General features: G+C 38.2%; 1 protein-coding gene across 3 annotated transcripts in view; it reads right to left on the minus strand.

Moving 5' to 3' along the window:
- LOC135222785 (myb-like protein Q) overlaps positions 1-15,881 on the minus strand; it is a 157,371-nt gene that overhangs the window by 123,850 nt on the left and 17,640 nt on the right. For all 3 annotated transcript variants that reach the window (XM_064261055.1, XM_064261056.1, XM_064261053.1), the window contains exon 2: positions 3,984-4,172. In XM_064261055.1, the coding sequence (XP_064117125.1) occupies positions 3,984-4,172 (189 nt within the window). The remainder of the gene's footprint in view (positions 1-3,983; positions 4,173-15,881) is intronic.

Consider the following 15,881-nt stretch of genomic DNA (forward strand, 5'->3'; position numbering starts at 1 on the left):
AGCATTGGATATGGTTCGTACTTGAAGCCATAGCCTAACTGGCAAAAATATGCAGTGATGTTCAATCCTGATAAGCACTTAGAATAAATCAGAGATTTAAAGGGAAACTTGGCTAAATCTAGCAAGCTCGTAGACAGAGGCTAATAAAACGTCATTAATAAAGGCCTTCCCACTCATTGACACTGTATGACGTACTTTACTAGACGCCAGTCCATATACTTTTATGAATGAAACTAAGATATTGGTAATAGTGGTAATAGTAGTGTATGAAATTCTTATTGTTTCGCACTCAAACACCCGAGTAGTGTACAATGAGAATATTAATGGTACAATACAGTTCCATGGCGCAATTCACGTTTCCTTTAACTAGAAATATGCACAAATTCTTGCATACACTAACACACAAGCTGTGAAAACCATTGTTACCCTAGAGTTTCAAGGATACGTCAAGTATCGTTCAGGTGCCCACGAAATTTTACTAAACGGTCATTGCGCCTGTGTGGATAAAGACCAGTATTTGGCAAATGAATAAAACTGTATTGTATAACATACTTTGCTTTTCCTATGTACACGGCCATGTAGTATTGATAATGAAATTATTAATCAATAATAATAAATGTTCATCATATTCTCATTCTTGTTAATATAATCATTACTGGTATTATTCATACCTCGACATCACGGAAGAGGATGATAGAATATCCATAAATACATATGCCGTATACATACACATACATAGACATGGTACTCACATAAATGCACATAACACAAATGAAATTATGTACATATACAAATGTGTGTATGTATCTGTATGTGTGTGTATATAAGGAGGTCATTAGAATAGGTAAGTTGCTAAAAATGTTCGTTGCAGCTAGTCAGTGAGATAGCTTATCAGTGAAGAAAATGAGGTCATTGTTTATTCTTGGTCTGAAAAGTTAGGAAGGCTTTGATATAAACAAAATATTTCCATTTCTCTCTTTCTCATACTCAGTCATTCGAGTATTACCCCTATAAAGGTCACCTTTGTCCCTTTTGTCTAAATCGTTTGGTGCTTGTATATAGCCTTATTAACCACTTACCTGGTAATATTTAGCATACGACACTTACCATTCTTTTCTTTGTTGCATACTGCAAAAACACGCAACACGAAAGCAGTCTTGCGGTCACGAGGACAATTTGCTAGGCTTGCAATAGGTGAAGCAGCCATCGCGTATAACCTGTGTTTGACCTATGAATAATCGGCTGCCCTCACCTGCTCGTCATCAGTATGTTTATTATAATTCAAGGTTACCAGGTTTATCGGGCCAAAATATCGTACCAAACACCTCTAAATGATTGTATTTTCATTTCAGTAAGATTGTACTTCACCAATTCCAAAGGTTTTGTATAATTGATAGCCAAAGGGTAAAGAGATTTTGCATTATAATTGCTATGTATTCATATAGTCAACGTAACTATGTCCAACGAAAACAGTAATATTGCCATAAGTATATTTACAAAATTAATTTGTTATAATATTGTATGCATATATTCCAAATTCTTATTAATTATCCGTGGTATCACCAATGGAAACCTTAGTATTATCATCATTCTCAACATACAAAAGGGTCAAATATTTGGGTAGTTGCTAAATTTAGCTAAGTTTCCCTGTAAATTTCTTTGATTTACTCTGATTAGTGCCTTAATTATCAACAATAGACGTCACTGCATATTTTTGTCAATTAGGCTGTGACTTCAAATAGCTACTTCCCAAATACGATCCATATCCGATACTTTGGTAAAATTTTATCGAGGAAAATCAATTAGAAACGGCCCTGAAATGCAGTCATTTAGTACCACTAAAAAACTGGGGGATGGGGACACAAACACAGAGCTTACTATCGTGCACACAAGTCCGTAATTCCCTCTGCTGGTCCAGAGAGTGAACATGAATCTGCTGACTATGAAACCCCAAAGCAGTTGAACAAGTAACTCGATATCTAATATCGTTAATAAAGTGATCATCAAGTTTTTGCTGTTGACGAACTGGGTTTGACCGTTTGAGTGTATACCTCTTTACCACAGGTATGGGGTAGCGTCATCCTTAAGCCTTTGGTATAGACTGTTATGTTAATTTAAAATGGTTTACACCATAGTATTATTTGCGGATTAATAGTTTTATTAACCATGCCATCTACATTAGCAATAATCACAATTGGACAGGTAGACGGTTATTCAATTCAAAGCGCATTGTCGTTGCTGTAACCTCATATCACCAACAAAACCGCCAAATAATACATACCGTACTGAAAAAATCATTCGCTACTTACGTCTTAGACTGCCACTTACCCAGAAACTCTGTCTTATCAATTTTTTGTCTTTACCTTTGAGCTATGATTAATATTTTTCTTGCTTCTTTCTTTCCATCTTTTTACTGAATATGAATTTACTACATTGGTGAAAGTATCTGAATCTTTCATTTTGTATTAGTATTTAAAAAAAAATTACGTATAGCCATAATTTGCAAGCGTCTAAAACCTGGCATTGGTTTTGTCATCACCCATAACACTCACTTCCACTATGGAAGTTGGCTCAATCACGCAATATAACTAAACATTACAGATCTATGAATGTTTAAATAAAGAGGATGCACCAGCAGCAGTTTGTGATCACTACCTCAATAACGTAAGGGAACTGAACATTTTCCTAACCTGCTTTTGTAAATGGTAGTTATTTATTTATTTTTTAAGAGGCAGCTAGCAGAATATAGAACACCACCGTAAAGACTGTTGCTGAAAATTGTTTTGTATCAATCTTGTGGACAGTCTTATCTGTTGATAAGGTACGATAACCTATAGGGAGTAGTAATTCATGAATTAGGCATTTTTATTCTCATATTAATTTCGCACATTTCCTTAACTGCACATTCAACACAAACCCAGTACTATCGTCAACAACAAAAGCTTTACGATCAGTTTCTTAACGATATTAGAACATGGAGAATTCATCTATACCCAAGAAAAATATCTGATTACCATTCCTTCCATTCCTGTACGCCCTTACGGTGCGACATCTGTTGGGTTCCATTAGTTACTTACTTGTTCAACTGCTTCGGTGTTTCAGTCCGCGAATTCGTGTTCACTCTCTGGATGGCTAAGAGAACGGACTTTTGCGCACGAAAGTGCGTAATACTGCTGCGTCCTCTATTCTTCAAAAAGTTGGCTCTTGCTGGCGTATTCGAAAGGGTCATGGTGAATCTATTCTACTGAAGCGTTTCGAGCCTTTTTCTTCCTTGTTTATTTTGCCAACTTTTAATGTTGACTTGTGGAATACGTAGAGGTCAATTAAGTTCATTTTTATACCACGAAATTTACTGCAACTGCACTCTTAGCATTTGACATAGCTGCCTTTGCTCACACCAATGGAGAAGCTGCTTCTGCGAAGAGTGTCTTTTGCAGTATCTGGTTTAATATTATTCAGTTTGCTACGAGTTGTATTTGAGCTACAACTAATGCAGTTGTTTAAACGAGGAGCTTATTCATTCCTACTTACTGCTGACATCTCCTGAATTCAGGTGTATCGGTTTATTTATGTAGTATCACCCTTTCCTATAACCTGCAGACTAACTTATCTTTGGAGCCGTCGCGGGTTTATAACCTGCTGACTCTGTTTATAAGGGGTTTCGGCTGAAGTTTTAAAGGAAGATAAGAAAGGAAGAAGAAATATATCGTTATGGATTTCATCCCTCTGTTCCCAGTGGAATGAAGGGAAGCACAACTAAGAGGATTTTCTTTGCGCTTCAGGAAAGTACAATCAAGAACTTTCAGTTACCAGAGCTAGGTAAAAGACACTACTTAGTAACTGTCTGTAGATCTCACTTTCTCTCTTTAATCTTATTATGGCAACAGTGGCATTGCTCACGGATTTGAAGCTACTTTCCAATGCTAAAGGCAGCAAACTACAACAGAGAACCAAGACCTCACCTCACGAGCATCAGTACTTACGTTCGTGTGCTGCGCTGGCGATCCTGGAGGTTCGGTGTGTGGGGGGTGATGATGCGAGTGGTGATGGTGGTGGTGGTGATGTTGGTGTTGGTGGTGGGAGGCCTGGTGTTGGTGTGGATGGTGACCATGAGGTAACGAAGAGGACGGAGTGGCCGGCGTCGGGGGAGCTTCCGAATCACTGCAAAATTTCTGTAAGAAATGAGATCAGATTGAGCTGGAGAACATTTGAGGGTGGCGGAAAGATTTCTGAAAACCTGACCAATATGTATACTCTACGGAGATGTCTACTCGGCTTCATTGAAGAATAATGAACCTTTAGGCACATGGAAACTGCCTGGCCAAGATGCATGAGAACTGAACTCGAGGTAAAAGGACAAAAAATCTTAAAGGTCTTCCATCTGAATTTCTTTCCGTTTCCATTTTTTTGTCTTGTATACAGAGCACTGTGGCAACAGGCGACTATGTTAATATTTTACTACGAACCATGTTCTATTTCGTTTTCATTTTCTATGCCATAGATTCCAAATTGATAGAGTTAATCCAGGCCAAAGACAAATCCCTGAATGAGAATAAATGAGAATGAGATGGAAAGCAAAGTAGCAACTCCATGTAGATCTGAAGTTATTTGCAGTAATAGCTATGTCGTTTATCATAAATGTAGCATTGCCATTGTGGAAATATCTCTTGAAAACTTCAATAATGTCACTAACATATAATGCCGAGGCCTTTATCAAGTTCTGTGAAAAATTCTGCGAAATCTCGTGCGGAAGAGAGGCCAGGCCCTCAGTGCTCGTTTGTGAATTTCATCCTCTCTTCTCTGTTTGAAATATACGATTCAATAACTGGTGGACACCAACAAGCCTGTAGTACACCTCCTTTTTTTTTCTCCATAAAATTGTCATCTGATCTTTACTAAAATAAAATCAAACTTTAAGACCATTTTTTATCTTTAGTATGCTACTCTATGACCGACAAGTTATCCAAGATATATGCGGTACACTACCTGTTGTTCACATTAACCAGACTTGTCGAATGGAAACGGCGACAGTGAAATAAGCTCTTAAAATCTCGATTATCTTAACATCTTCGTAAAGGCTTTCTCACGTCCTTCTGACCGTATTAGGGAAGGTATTGCACTAAAGCTATTGACTTCGTATTTGCTCGGACACGGTACCAAACTCAAGATTTATCAACTACAGATTGTCTGACGTCATTCTTGAAATATAGCCACCTTAATCACGGGAAAAGAGCTGTATCTACATAAATACATTCATACGTACATACATACGTACATACATAAACAATAACAAAACCCTAACAAGATCAATACCACTTACTGACAGCAGTCCCGTCCACCAATGTCGTAACTTCGTAACTAACCGTTCTATCAGATATCTAGAGCAGATCTCTTACCCTTACAATAAACATAAAAAACAAATGAAATCAAAATCGCTAAACAAAACCAGCGCAGCAGTAGCATGGACGTAAATGATATATTTTGCTCAGCGCAATTAAAGTATTGCATTACCAAGACCTCAGCCGGCCTTCGGGAGATGCTGCTGGGCTGATGTGGTGCAGTGTTCACATGCTTCCCTGAGGTAGTCCAATCTTGGAGTGGAATTTCGACGATATTTTACTTGGAATAAAATCTAAATGCCAATAAAGAATGTTATTTTAAAATATATGTTGAAAATAAAAGGGGAGAGTAATAAAGTACTCAAAATGGAAAAAAAAGGTGATCGCCTGAATTCTTGGCTCCCAACTAGTCCATTAGTCCCATCTTCAAAGTGAGGCGTCATCAACAGCCTGCAACTAAATAAGTGTTCTTGATCATCGGTTGAGACTGAATCTCTCTCTCTCTCTCTCTCTCTCTCTCTCTCTTTGAGTCTAAGGAGACCCCTCCGAATGATACCTGACACTGCGTCATTTGTTGTTTAAGAGTGATCATTGACTGAGTTCTTCGGGCCCATCAGACACCAATTCAGTTTGTACATTAGGCATTTTACGAGCTTCTCTTCTCTGGGCGTCAACCTTCTCATTATTTTCGAGGAGCTGCCTTTGCTAGAAAGGGCAACCGACTCCCAAGGGTTCGCCATAGTACGTACTACATGCACATTTACAAGTAGAAATCGAGTCACTGTTCGCGTTTATTTTCAGGGATGCAAAGTTAAGCGTCAAGGAAAGTCATAACGATGGTTTAAGACAAAATGCGCACAATATCTTTAGTAACTGCTCGAACTAATATAATTGCAAAGCTCAGTTGGCCCCCGGCCGCCAGGAATTTCGACCACTGGCTCATATACTGATGTTGCATTATTGTTAAATGCTATTGTTGGCTGTGGATAAATTAATACTAAACCACATAATGAATACTGTAATTACTACTCATCAATAAACCAATGATTTTTATGGCTTTATCTAACGGATGATCAGTCCTCGTCTGAGCAAGGAACGCAATGAGATCGTCCCGGTGTGATATTTCAAACTCCCGACAGCAGTTATGGGCCCAACCAATCTTTTGAATGAGGAGACCTACTGAGCGAAAAGGAAACAACGAGAGGCTAAAACCAACTTCCTGAGAAATATTATGGAACTGAATAATGTAGCATCTATTCACAAAAGACTTGAAAATCTAACATCAGATTCAATCTGTTTTTCACATTACATATATACACACAGTGAGCGTCTGTGTGTATCCCAGTGGTCAATGAAATCGAGTTTAGCAGAGATCTTTGCGTGACCGCAAGAAACGAGGATGGACCAAGCAGCTTGTACTCTCACTTCATGCGTCAGTTTAATGAGGCTAAGGTCCATACTACAGAGGTCCTACTCTTTAGAAAAAATGTAAAACATAGGTCCAGAACAAAGAAATATGAGCTGTGCCCGACATTCTTTAGGCCCATGAAAATAAGCAATGCTTTAAAATGAGCGTACGCAGGCACTGCAGATAAGGGTCCCCGTCAGACGGCCTCACATTGCAGTCAATAAAATCAGAGATATCCACATTTTATGGTCATCCTACGACGACAGTAGCTGCCAGTGGCACATGTGACCATTCACCACATATGTGAGACTCTTTGGCACATGAAGCAGTTGGGCACAAGGCATGTTATTCGTTTTTTCTTCGTTTATTTTGTCGTTCAATTTTTGTCAAAACTGAAGCCAAGATTAACGAAAAATGGGACGAAGTTGGAATGTTATTCGATCAAATATTTCATGGCACTGTTCAGCAAAGAAAGAAGAATAATACATGCAACACACGGATTGCAGACGTATTACGACCATATACTTGAATTCAACATTTTCTCCGGCTGTGATACCTGTCCACGGTTACGGTGCAAGACACCAAGGCAAACACCAGCAAACTATCGTTCTCTCAAAGACAAAATCATACGCGCTAGAGACAGACACACATACGTATATATACATATTACCACAATTCATTTTTCTGGTATGAGGGTGCTAACCTAAGTGTACTTTACTCTCGCTGCGACCAACCACAGTCGACGAAGTGCTTTACAATTCTTTTTACTGTTTTCCCCCCTTGATCATAGAAAAATGTCGATGATATAAAATTTCTACAACAAAAGCGAACAAAAAAGGCCATATCAATAATTACGGAAAATAAAAATAGATCCTGCCGGAAATTCTTTATCTGAGTAGCTTAACTGCACAGAATAGAGGAGAGAGAGAGAGAGAGAGAGAGAGAGAGAGAGAGAGAGAGAGAGAATACAAAAAGGTGAAAAGAGATACAACACTAAGAGAGTGGTGAAAAAGCTCTCTGAGAGTGACAGCAACAGATTGGCTAATTACTGTAGGAGAGAGAGAGAGAGAGAGAGAGAGAGAGAGAGAGAGAGAGAGAGAGATGCCAGCTCTGCTTTATTTTGACTTCGTTCTCGCACCGTCTTTTCCCGTCCCTGGCTTTCTGTTCCTATTCTTATAATCCTCGTTTCCTTTCATGCCCTTCCTCCGTTGCCCTTCCCAAGTCCTTCGAGCGAAGGCTCCTCTCAAGAGTTCAGATCAAGGATTTTCTTTGCCTCGAATCACTGCAAGAACTCGTGGCCTCGTTCTCTCGTGCGCTTTGCCTCTGTCTTCTGTTATCCTCTGGCAATGTTTTCGTTGACACTTCGCGACGCAACATTTTCCGTATTATTCCATCTGCTTTGCATCCGACCTCACCTTACTCATTTAGACTCGAGTTCAATCCCATACGGCGGGAAACGACTCGTTCGCTTTTCCAGACAGCTTCATTTCATTCCCATAGATGCATGCACACATACATACATACATCAATATTATGCATGTGTATATATATATATATATATATATATATATATAATAATATATATATATATATATATATATATATATATATATATCTATATATATATAATATATATATAGATATATAGACTCTATGCGAGATTGATCGAGAGTTCTCTAACACTGAACACAGAGGAGAGGAAAACATTTATAAACAGAAAATTGAGGAAATAAATTCGTACAAGCAGAGTCTCGCTGAAAATCGTACCAACACTTTTTAAAGTGTACGAGTTTATTGAGAACGAAAGTGAGGCAAACATCACGTATGAACCACAAGAACCGTTAAATCGTCGGAAAGTCCGAGAGGCAGCAGCCTCCTCGATAACGACGTCGGATGAGTGAACGCTGAGCTGCCATAGATCCTGGTGGGACTCTTCGGGCACTTTCAACCAGAAACGAGACAAAATAATGAATCAACGAGAAATGAAGAGGACGCCGAATAACCTGTGGCAGAACCAATCCACTTTTTATGTGTGTAGCCCAATATTCACGTTCAAGAAAAGATTACTAGTTTAAACAGTGTGGCCTCTCGTGTTTTCACTTTTACGTACTTGGCTCAAACTCGATTTTTCCGTGTAAATGCATACAAACAAACAAACAAACAAAAATAATGACTCCGCTCTCTATCACTCGCTTCTCCTGGCCAAGTGCCTCTCCGTCTGTGCCCACTGGGCATCTGTGTTGGACAGACAAACAAATGACTTCTAATCAGGTGCCAAAACTCTCCCCAACCAACCGCCCCCCCCACACCCCGCCTCCATCTTCAAGAACAAAGATTTGATTTGATCAAGGAGTGCGGGGAACATAGCAGATAAAGGCCTCCTTTCACGGTAAACAAACAAGAAAACCTTGATGTTAGTAACAAGAACAATGGAAGCGATAAAAAAGCAAGATAATAACATAATGATATAATAATGACAATTCTCGACGCCACAAAACGTAATGCTTTAGAATTCATAGTCACATGCAATTCAACTGTGCGTTCCATTACCCCTGAATCCAAGCAATATCTGAACTCAAGTGTATTTCCTAATAAGAGCTGACGAACGACACTGTCCATCAAACCAGACGTAGACATGATTCATTTCACGAAGGCTTCAGGTTTTCCAAGAACTTAGAGGCGTAAGAAAGAAATAGAAAGCATTCTCCTGGATGTTACCATAAGCATCAAAATGGGAATACGAAGGAAGTAAGAGAAGCAACCAATCTGAAGTTCGTTCAAGGGTGAGGGCGAAGCAAAGGTTCATTTCACGATAGTTTGCTTCCGAATTGGTCTAAATTCGGACCAAAACCACCTGGGACACGTCACGCACTATTGCATTAGCATGAGCTAAATTAAGTAAATTGTTATTTCAACTCTACCGGATGGTCCAGTCAGATTTGAACGCAGTTTTTTTAAATCCATTGCTTAAAATAATGGGACAATATCGTTCGGAGTCAGAAAACCACCGCCAAGGCTGCAATACTGGTGTCTCTCCCTCAGAAAGGTCTCTTATCCAGATCTCTCTCAGAATGGAATAATTTGTTGACAGCCCAAGCTCACACTTTTGGTCCAATTTCCGAAAAATCGAGGCATAATAGTTTACGTGGCTTGCTAATAACTGAGACAAATAACCAAACATACACTCCAAATAAATAATCTCTTCATAGAGTGAGGTTTCAGAGCTTTCAGAGTAGCGAGTGGTTTTTTTGAGCACCTTTGCAACGATGCCATGGTTTTTCTTATGTGAACTTGTAAGCAAACATTATCTGTTTGTCTAACAATGCATCTTTATTTATTTTAAAAATTTTTCTCCTCGTTTTTACTTTATCTCTATAAGGGCATGCTATTATTATAAAACTTAATAAACTTCTGTGTTTGACCCATATGAATGTTTGGAATAATAATAATAATAATAATAATAATAATAATAATAATAATAATAATAATTTATTGGTTTAATAATGAATAATAATTAATAATAATGAAATAATAATAATTTAAAATAATAATAATAATAATAATAATAATAATATACAAATACATACATACTTTGAACTGCATGTATGTTATTATGCCGTAAGTTCAATTACTCGAACTGTTATTTGATTTATAAATTTGCTTTGCTTGAGGAAGGGTGAGTTGCCTGATGAGGGTCAGTGATGAACTACTAAGCTCTGTTATCACTCAAACTTCCCCGTCTATTCTTTCCGGCGATGAAGTTGATGTCGCACTTTGCCAACTTTTTTCTCTCAAAAGTTTCTTTCCTTTTTTCTGTCCTCATACCTGCGCCGACAATGTCGACAAACATAATTGAGAAGTGAAAAGTCACTGATCAACTAAAAGTCGAGGAATCAACAATACCAACAAAACAATCAATGAGAATAATAACAACAAAATAAATTTCACAACATTCACCTACTCGTCGTCATAGAAGGAAGAATGCTTGCCTGTCATTTGTCAGTAACACGAGCCATAGAATACGACATCTATCAAAAGGTGAAACATTCAATGAAACCTGGACATTATAACCTCCGCCGTGAACAAGACAAATCCTGATAGCATCATTAAATGCACGAATATTCAGATCACAACACCTACAGATAAGTATTCAATCATTGCTTCCCAAGTCTTGCCATTATATGGTGCTCTATGATGCACAAATGATAAGACGTTTTATAGATGACAGATTCCCTCTGCATAACATAATCATGTTCCTTTAAATGTTACTAACCCTTCAAGTACCCGGGAAGTAACCGCTTTCAATAACCACTAGTAGGGTCATTAACTGACTACGCTGAAGAAAGGAGAGCCGCTATGGGCAGCTACAAATCACTGTCGCTTTATATAGCCCTTTGACGCTATTCACGCCGAGGAGCTCAGTCAGGATTAGTACCTCAGGTTATATCTAATCCCATCTTCATTTTACGATGCCAATAAAAAGGCTGAAGATCCTTATCAAGTCAACAAAGGCTCAGAATCAAATGAAAACATGAATCAACAATAACCGGGTTTGTGCAAACAAAATCTCTCGTCAAATTCATCTCCGATTCGTCAATTCCCCTCTACAATGTAATTCCACGTTCGGATTGTTTGTTGGTATATAATATACTGACTTAATATATCGTTTCATTTTGCCATCAGTTCTTTACTGGAAAATGACAGCAATGTTGTCTAATAGCAAAGAAATTTATTAAATATATAAAAAACATATGGTGGTTTTTCTTTATCTCACAATCTCTCTCTCTTTCTCTCCTTTCAGCAAAGAGATGAAGGAGGTTTGGCGAGGCTTTAGTTGATGGCTGCGGTGTCACAGGTGACTTAGGAAATTACGATTAGCATAAATAGAGGGGAGTGACTCCCCTCGAAAATAATGAGAGCCATAATTTCCCTCCCGCGGACAAGAGTTGAGTAATAACAGTTAAAATTGCAGTCAATATTAATAAAAACGAGACAACCAGAGCTCCTCAATATTGCCAAGTGTCAAAGGCATCATAGGCCTAACATAAAATGTCTCTCTCTTTATTTATATTGTCTTGCGTCTCATGAATGACGATAATGATGATAAGAACACATTGCTTTTGACTACTTGTAGATAGGCGGCGAACTATAAAGAAAATCGTCATTGCGAATATGTGTTCGTGCTTGAACATGTATACATATGTACTCTTAATTAGTTTCTTCTACGTTGCTAAAGTAGCATTTGCTAAATGCAGTGTATGTATGTATAATATATATATATATATATATATATATCTATATATATATATATATATATATTATATGGTAATGAACACGTGAGAGAGAGAGAGAGAAAGAGAGAGAGAGAGAGAGAGAGAGAGATAAATGACAACAATAAATAGATAGATAGATATTTCCCCAATTACCCAGACTACTCCATCAGAGACGCAATAGAAGAACAATAAGCGTCAGTCCTGTTATTTTAGTCGAGTGCGTTATTGTCATGTGTCATTAATAAATCTTTGTCATTGTCTCATTTACGTTACGTTGACTAAGACTTATGACGCGCCGCGTCTCGAGGATGACTGTTGAATGAATAAGAATAGAGGCCGCTGGTCCCTTGCTCGCCGATGACAGCCTCGTCACAGGCAACATGGACTCGCCTACAAAGAAACAGAGCAAATGAATAAGGAAAACAAAGAAGAAGAAGAAAACGATAGCTCATTTAGCCTTCATTATATGATCACACGAGACGTCCCACTGTTCAAGTTCAAGTTTCCGCCAGATCAGACTTGAGCGACGTCATGAATCACAGGAGGCGACAAAGTAACGCAAAACTTAACGATGAATTTCAAAGATAAGTTATGAGGCAGCAACATCTTCCTCGGTGAGACCAGTCTTTCAGAGGAGGATTCACATCAAGAATGGCAATTGTTATTTTTAGCAGAATGGGAGGACCGGCTTGAATTGCTTTTGTAAATATTGCAAGAATCTTCATATTGCAAGAATCTTCTTGCAGAAGGACTGATAATTATACAAATGGAAAGGAAATGACAGTGTCATGGGACTCGTGTGTCATTGCATGGACCGGAACTAGCAGATCTGGATTTTTCTCTCTCTCTCCCTTGTCATGATCGACAAGGGAACCACAGTTACCCGATAATTATCCGTCTGTGCTGTTGGAAAGGGGCGCACCAATAAGCCAAGTAAGAAAAAACGTTGATTCCTCGTTTGGCGAATCAACATCACCATGTCGGTGACCTGTAGCCTCCTCTCATGATTGATTCATTGCCATATATTTTCATTTGACCGTTTTGCCTTCTTGTATTCTTCTTTCTTTTTATCGTTTTGCCTTGATATGACTGTTTTTATTCATGAACTACGATTCGTTACTTTATTTTTCGTACAATTATTTCCGATTCTTATTCTGACTGCCACGCCTAAGGATTTCACGCACTCTCATGCAGGAGCAGGCGGCTTTATTGGGTGGGGGAGTGGCGGGTGGGGTTTCGCCTGGGTTTTTGACATACGTATGCATCTCTGCCCTTTCACTCTCAATATCTGATAAGTAGGAATATCTATCTACTCGTTATACGTGGTGAATGATCAACCCGAACGAAGAAACATGCACAGATTCGCCCGAAAAAAAAAAAAAAAAAAAACCGGTGGGAACGAGGTGATCATTAGATATTGTCTACCTTTTCACCCTCTGCTTGACCTAACCACAAATAGATCAGAATAGGCATCATTACCCTAGCAAGGTCGAGTAACCCTACCCCATACCACCTAACAATAAGTAGTAGCCCTTAAACACATCCTGCAACGACTGGCAGGAGGTGCGAATGTTCCTTTGCACTCACCCGGAATGCACGGAAAGAAGTGGAAGCAAGCAGCGGTAGTATTACGAATGCATAAAAAATTTCATCAGGTTCATCAAAGCTAAAGAAGCTCATTTATAGGTGTCTGATATTCAAAGTAAGTTGACCTGCCGTTAAACCCTGCATCTATTCATGATTCCTGAGTCATATTACAATGGCAGTTTTTCCATACGTCATTATGTAACAAAAAATAACAGTTCCCGCGTCGCAGGCCATCTATAGAAGAAGAAAGAGAACCCAAAACAAAGATTTGCGCTTCAACTGCAACGAACTGTACTATGTCCCATCTGAGACTGGATAATCATTTATATAATACTATTCCATTAGTGAAGTAATATTGAACTAATGTTAATATTAACCTAACCTCAATAAGTTTAATACATAACAGAGGCGCATAAAAAGGCAAGTAGTGGTAACACACACACACACACACACACATATATATATATATATATATATATATGTATATATATGTATATATATATACACATATATATATAATGTGTGTGTATGTGTATGTATGTATGTATATATATACATATATATACATACGTAATATATATATTAATGTTTGATTTTAAATCACGAGGAAATGAAAAAACGTGATGAGTATACGAACAAAGTTACAGCCACGAAGGAAAATTGACACACTGGCGATTCTAAGTTCTTTCGTCTTATTACCAAGACATGTAGATGGTGGGTACAAGTCATAAGGGGATACAAAAAGGTCGGAAGGTCACAGTTTGTTCATAATATAATATATATATATGATATTATATAATTATATACTTGTATATATATAATATAATGACTTGTACCCACTTTTACCAATGTCTCATTAATAAGACTACGCCTATATTAAAACAGACGTCTGCATTGAAACCTTCCTGCTATGTATCACGTCTGAGGCTTTCCTTCCGTTGATATATATATATATATATATGATATATATATATATATACTATATATATATATATGTATATATATATGTCATACGTGATACATAGCAGGAAGGGTTTCAGTGCAGACGTCTGTTTCATAGTGGCGTAGTCTTATTAATGAGACGTTTCAGGGACGAGCCCCATTTTCAAGTTGAAGCTTACAATAACGAAATCAAATTATATTAAAAATACTCATCTAAAAATACAAAATTACAATATAAAGCAAATTAAAAGCACACCAACGAAACTCAAGTACTATTTCCAGTAGAAGGAGGAAGACGAATGACTACAACAAGGAATGCAAGTCCGTTGCTGACGCCAGGTAGTAGAGGCAGTTTGGTTGTTCAGTTTCGGAACACCTGTTTCTAAAGAACGATTCGTAGACCGCTAGCTGGTGCGAAGAACACTTTTGTGAGAGTTTTAGTGTTCATATTGACTTTTGCATTTCTTTGCATGGTCACGGTCGTTGGACAATTCAGGGATGATAAGTTAACTCCAGTACGAAAACTCACCCCCTACGGCATCTATTCGCGCCTCATGAAGTCATCTTGAGGCTCCGATATATTCCCCTATATCACATCTATGTCAAGTCTATAAATAGACAATGTTAGATGCCATAAGAAGGTTCCACTTGTCTTTATATTTAAAAATAGGTCCAGTTGTCAACGGGTTTTTGGAATCATCTGACATTTTATAGCCGGACAATAAGTTGCCATGATTTGTTGTATTTGGGGGGACGTTCCACAGTCCAGCTAAAGGACCCCTGGAACTGAGAAGTTCGACAGCGAGGAACGATCACTGCATATTGGTGCTGCTTTTCAGCGATAATGGGGATCAGGGATTAATCTTGAATGTGAAAGATCACTGTTGAAATACAACTTATGAAAAAGTGACAAACATGAGACCATCCGTCGATGATCCAAGTCATACCTGCTAATATTAGTAAACAGAAAACTAATAAAACTAACCACTCTATTTAAGAGATGAATATCTGGCAGAAACAGACGTTCACAACGGAGAAGAGCACTCTAGTAAGGGAAAGAAAAATGACTTAAAACAGGTTGCACTGTTTTCATCACTGTTATAAATATGAGGCCCCACCAACAATGCCTAACTTTCGTGCGGCAGTTGCTGAAACTTTCATCAGATGTTTCTCAAAAGTTAGATGTGAGTCAGAAGTTACACGTAGAATATAAAGCTTCAGACTCATTCAGCAAAGTTCCATCCACCAGAAGGGGGGGATGGGGTGGGAAATCTGTACGAGATCTGCTAATCAATAGTGTTTTCGCTTTACTGTAGTTCAGCTTCATACCAC

This window comes from Macrobrachium nipponense, chromosome 8, assembly GCF_015104395.2.
Source record: "Macrobrachium nipponense isolate FS-2020 chromosome 8, ASM1510439v2, whole genome shotgun sequence".
Taxonomy (NCBI): Eukaryota; Metazoa; Arthropoda; class Malacostraca; order Decapoda; family Palaemonidae; genus Macrobrachium; species Macrobrachium nipponense.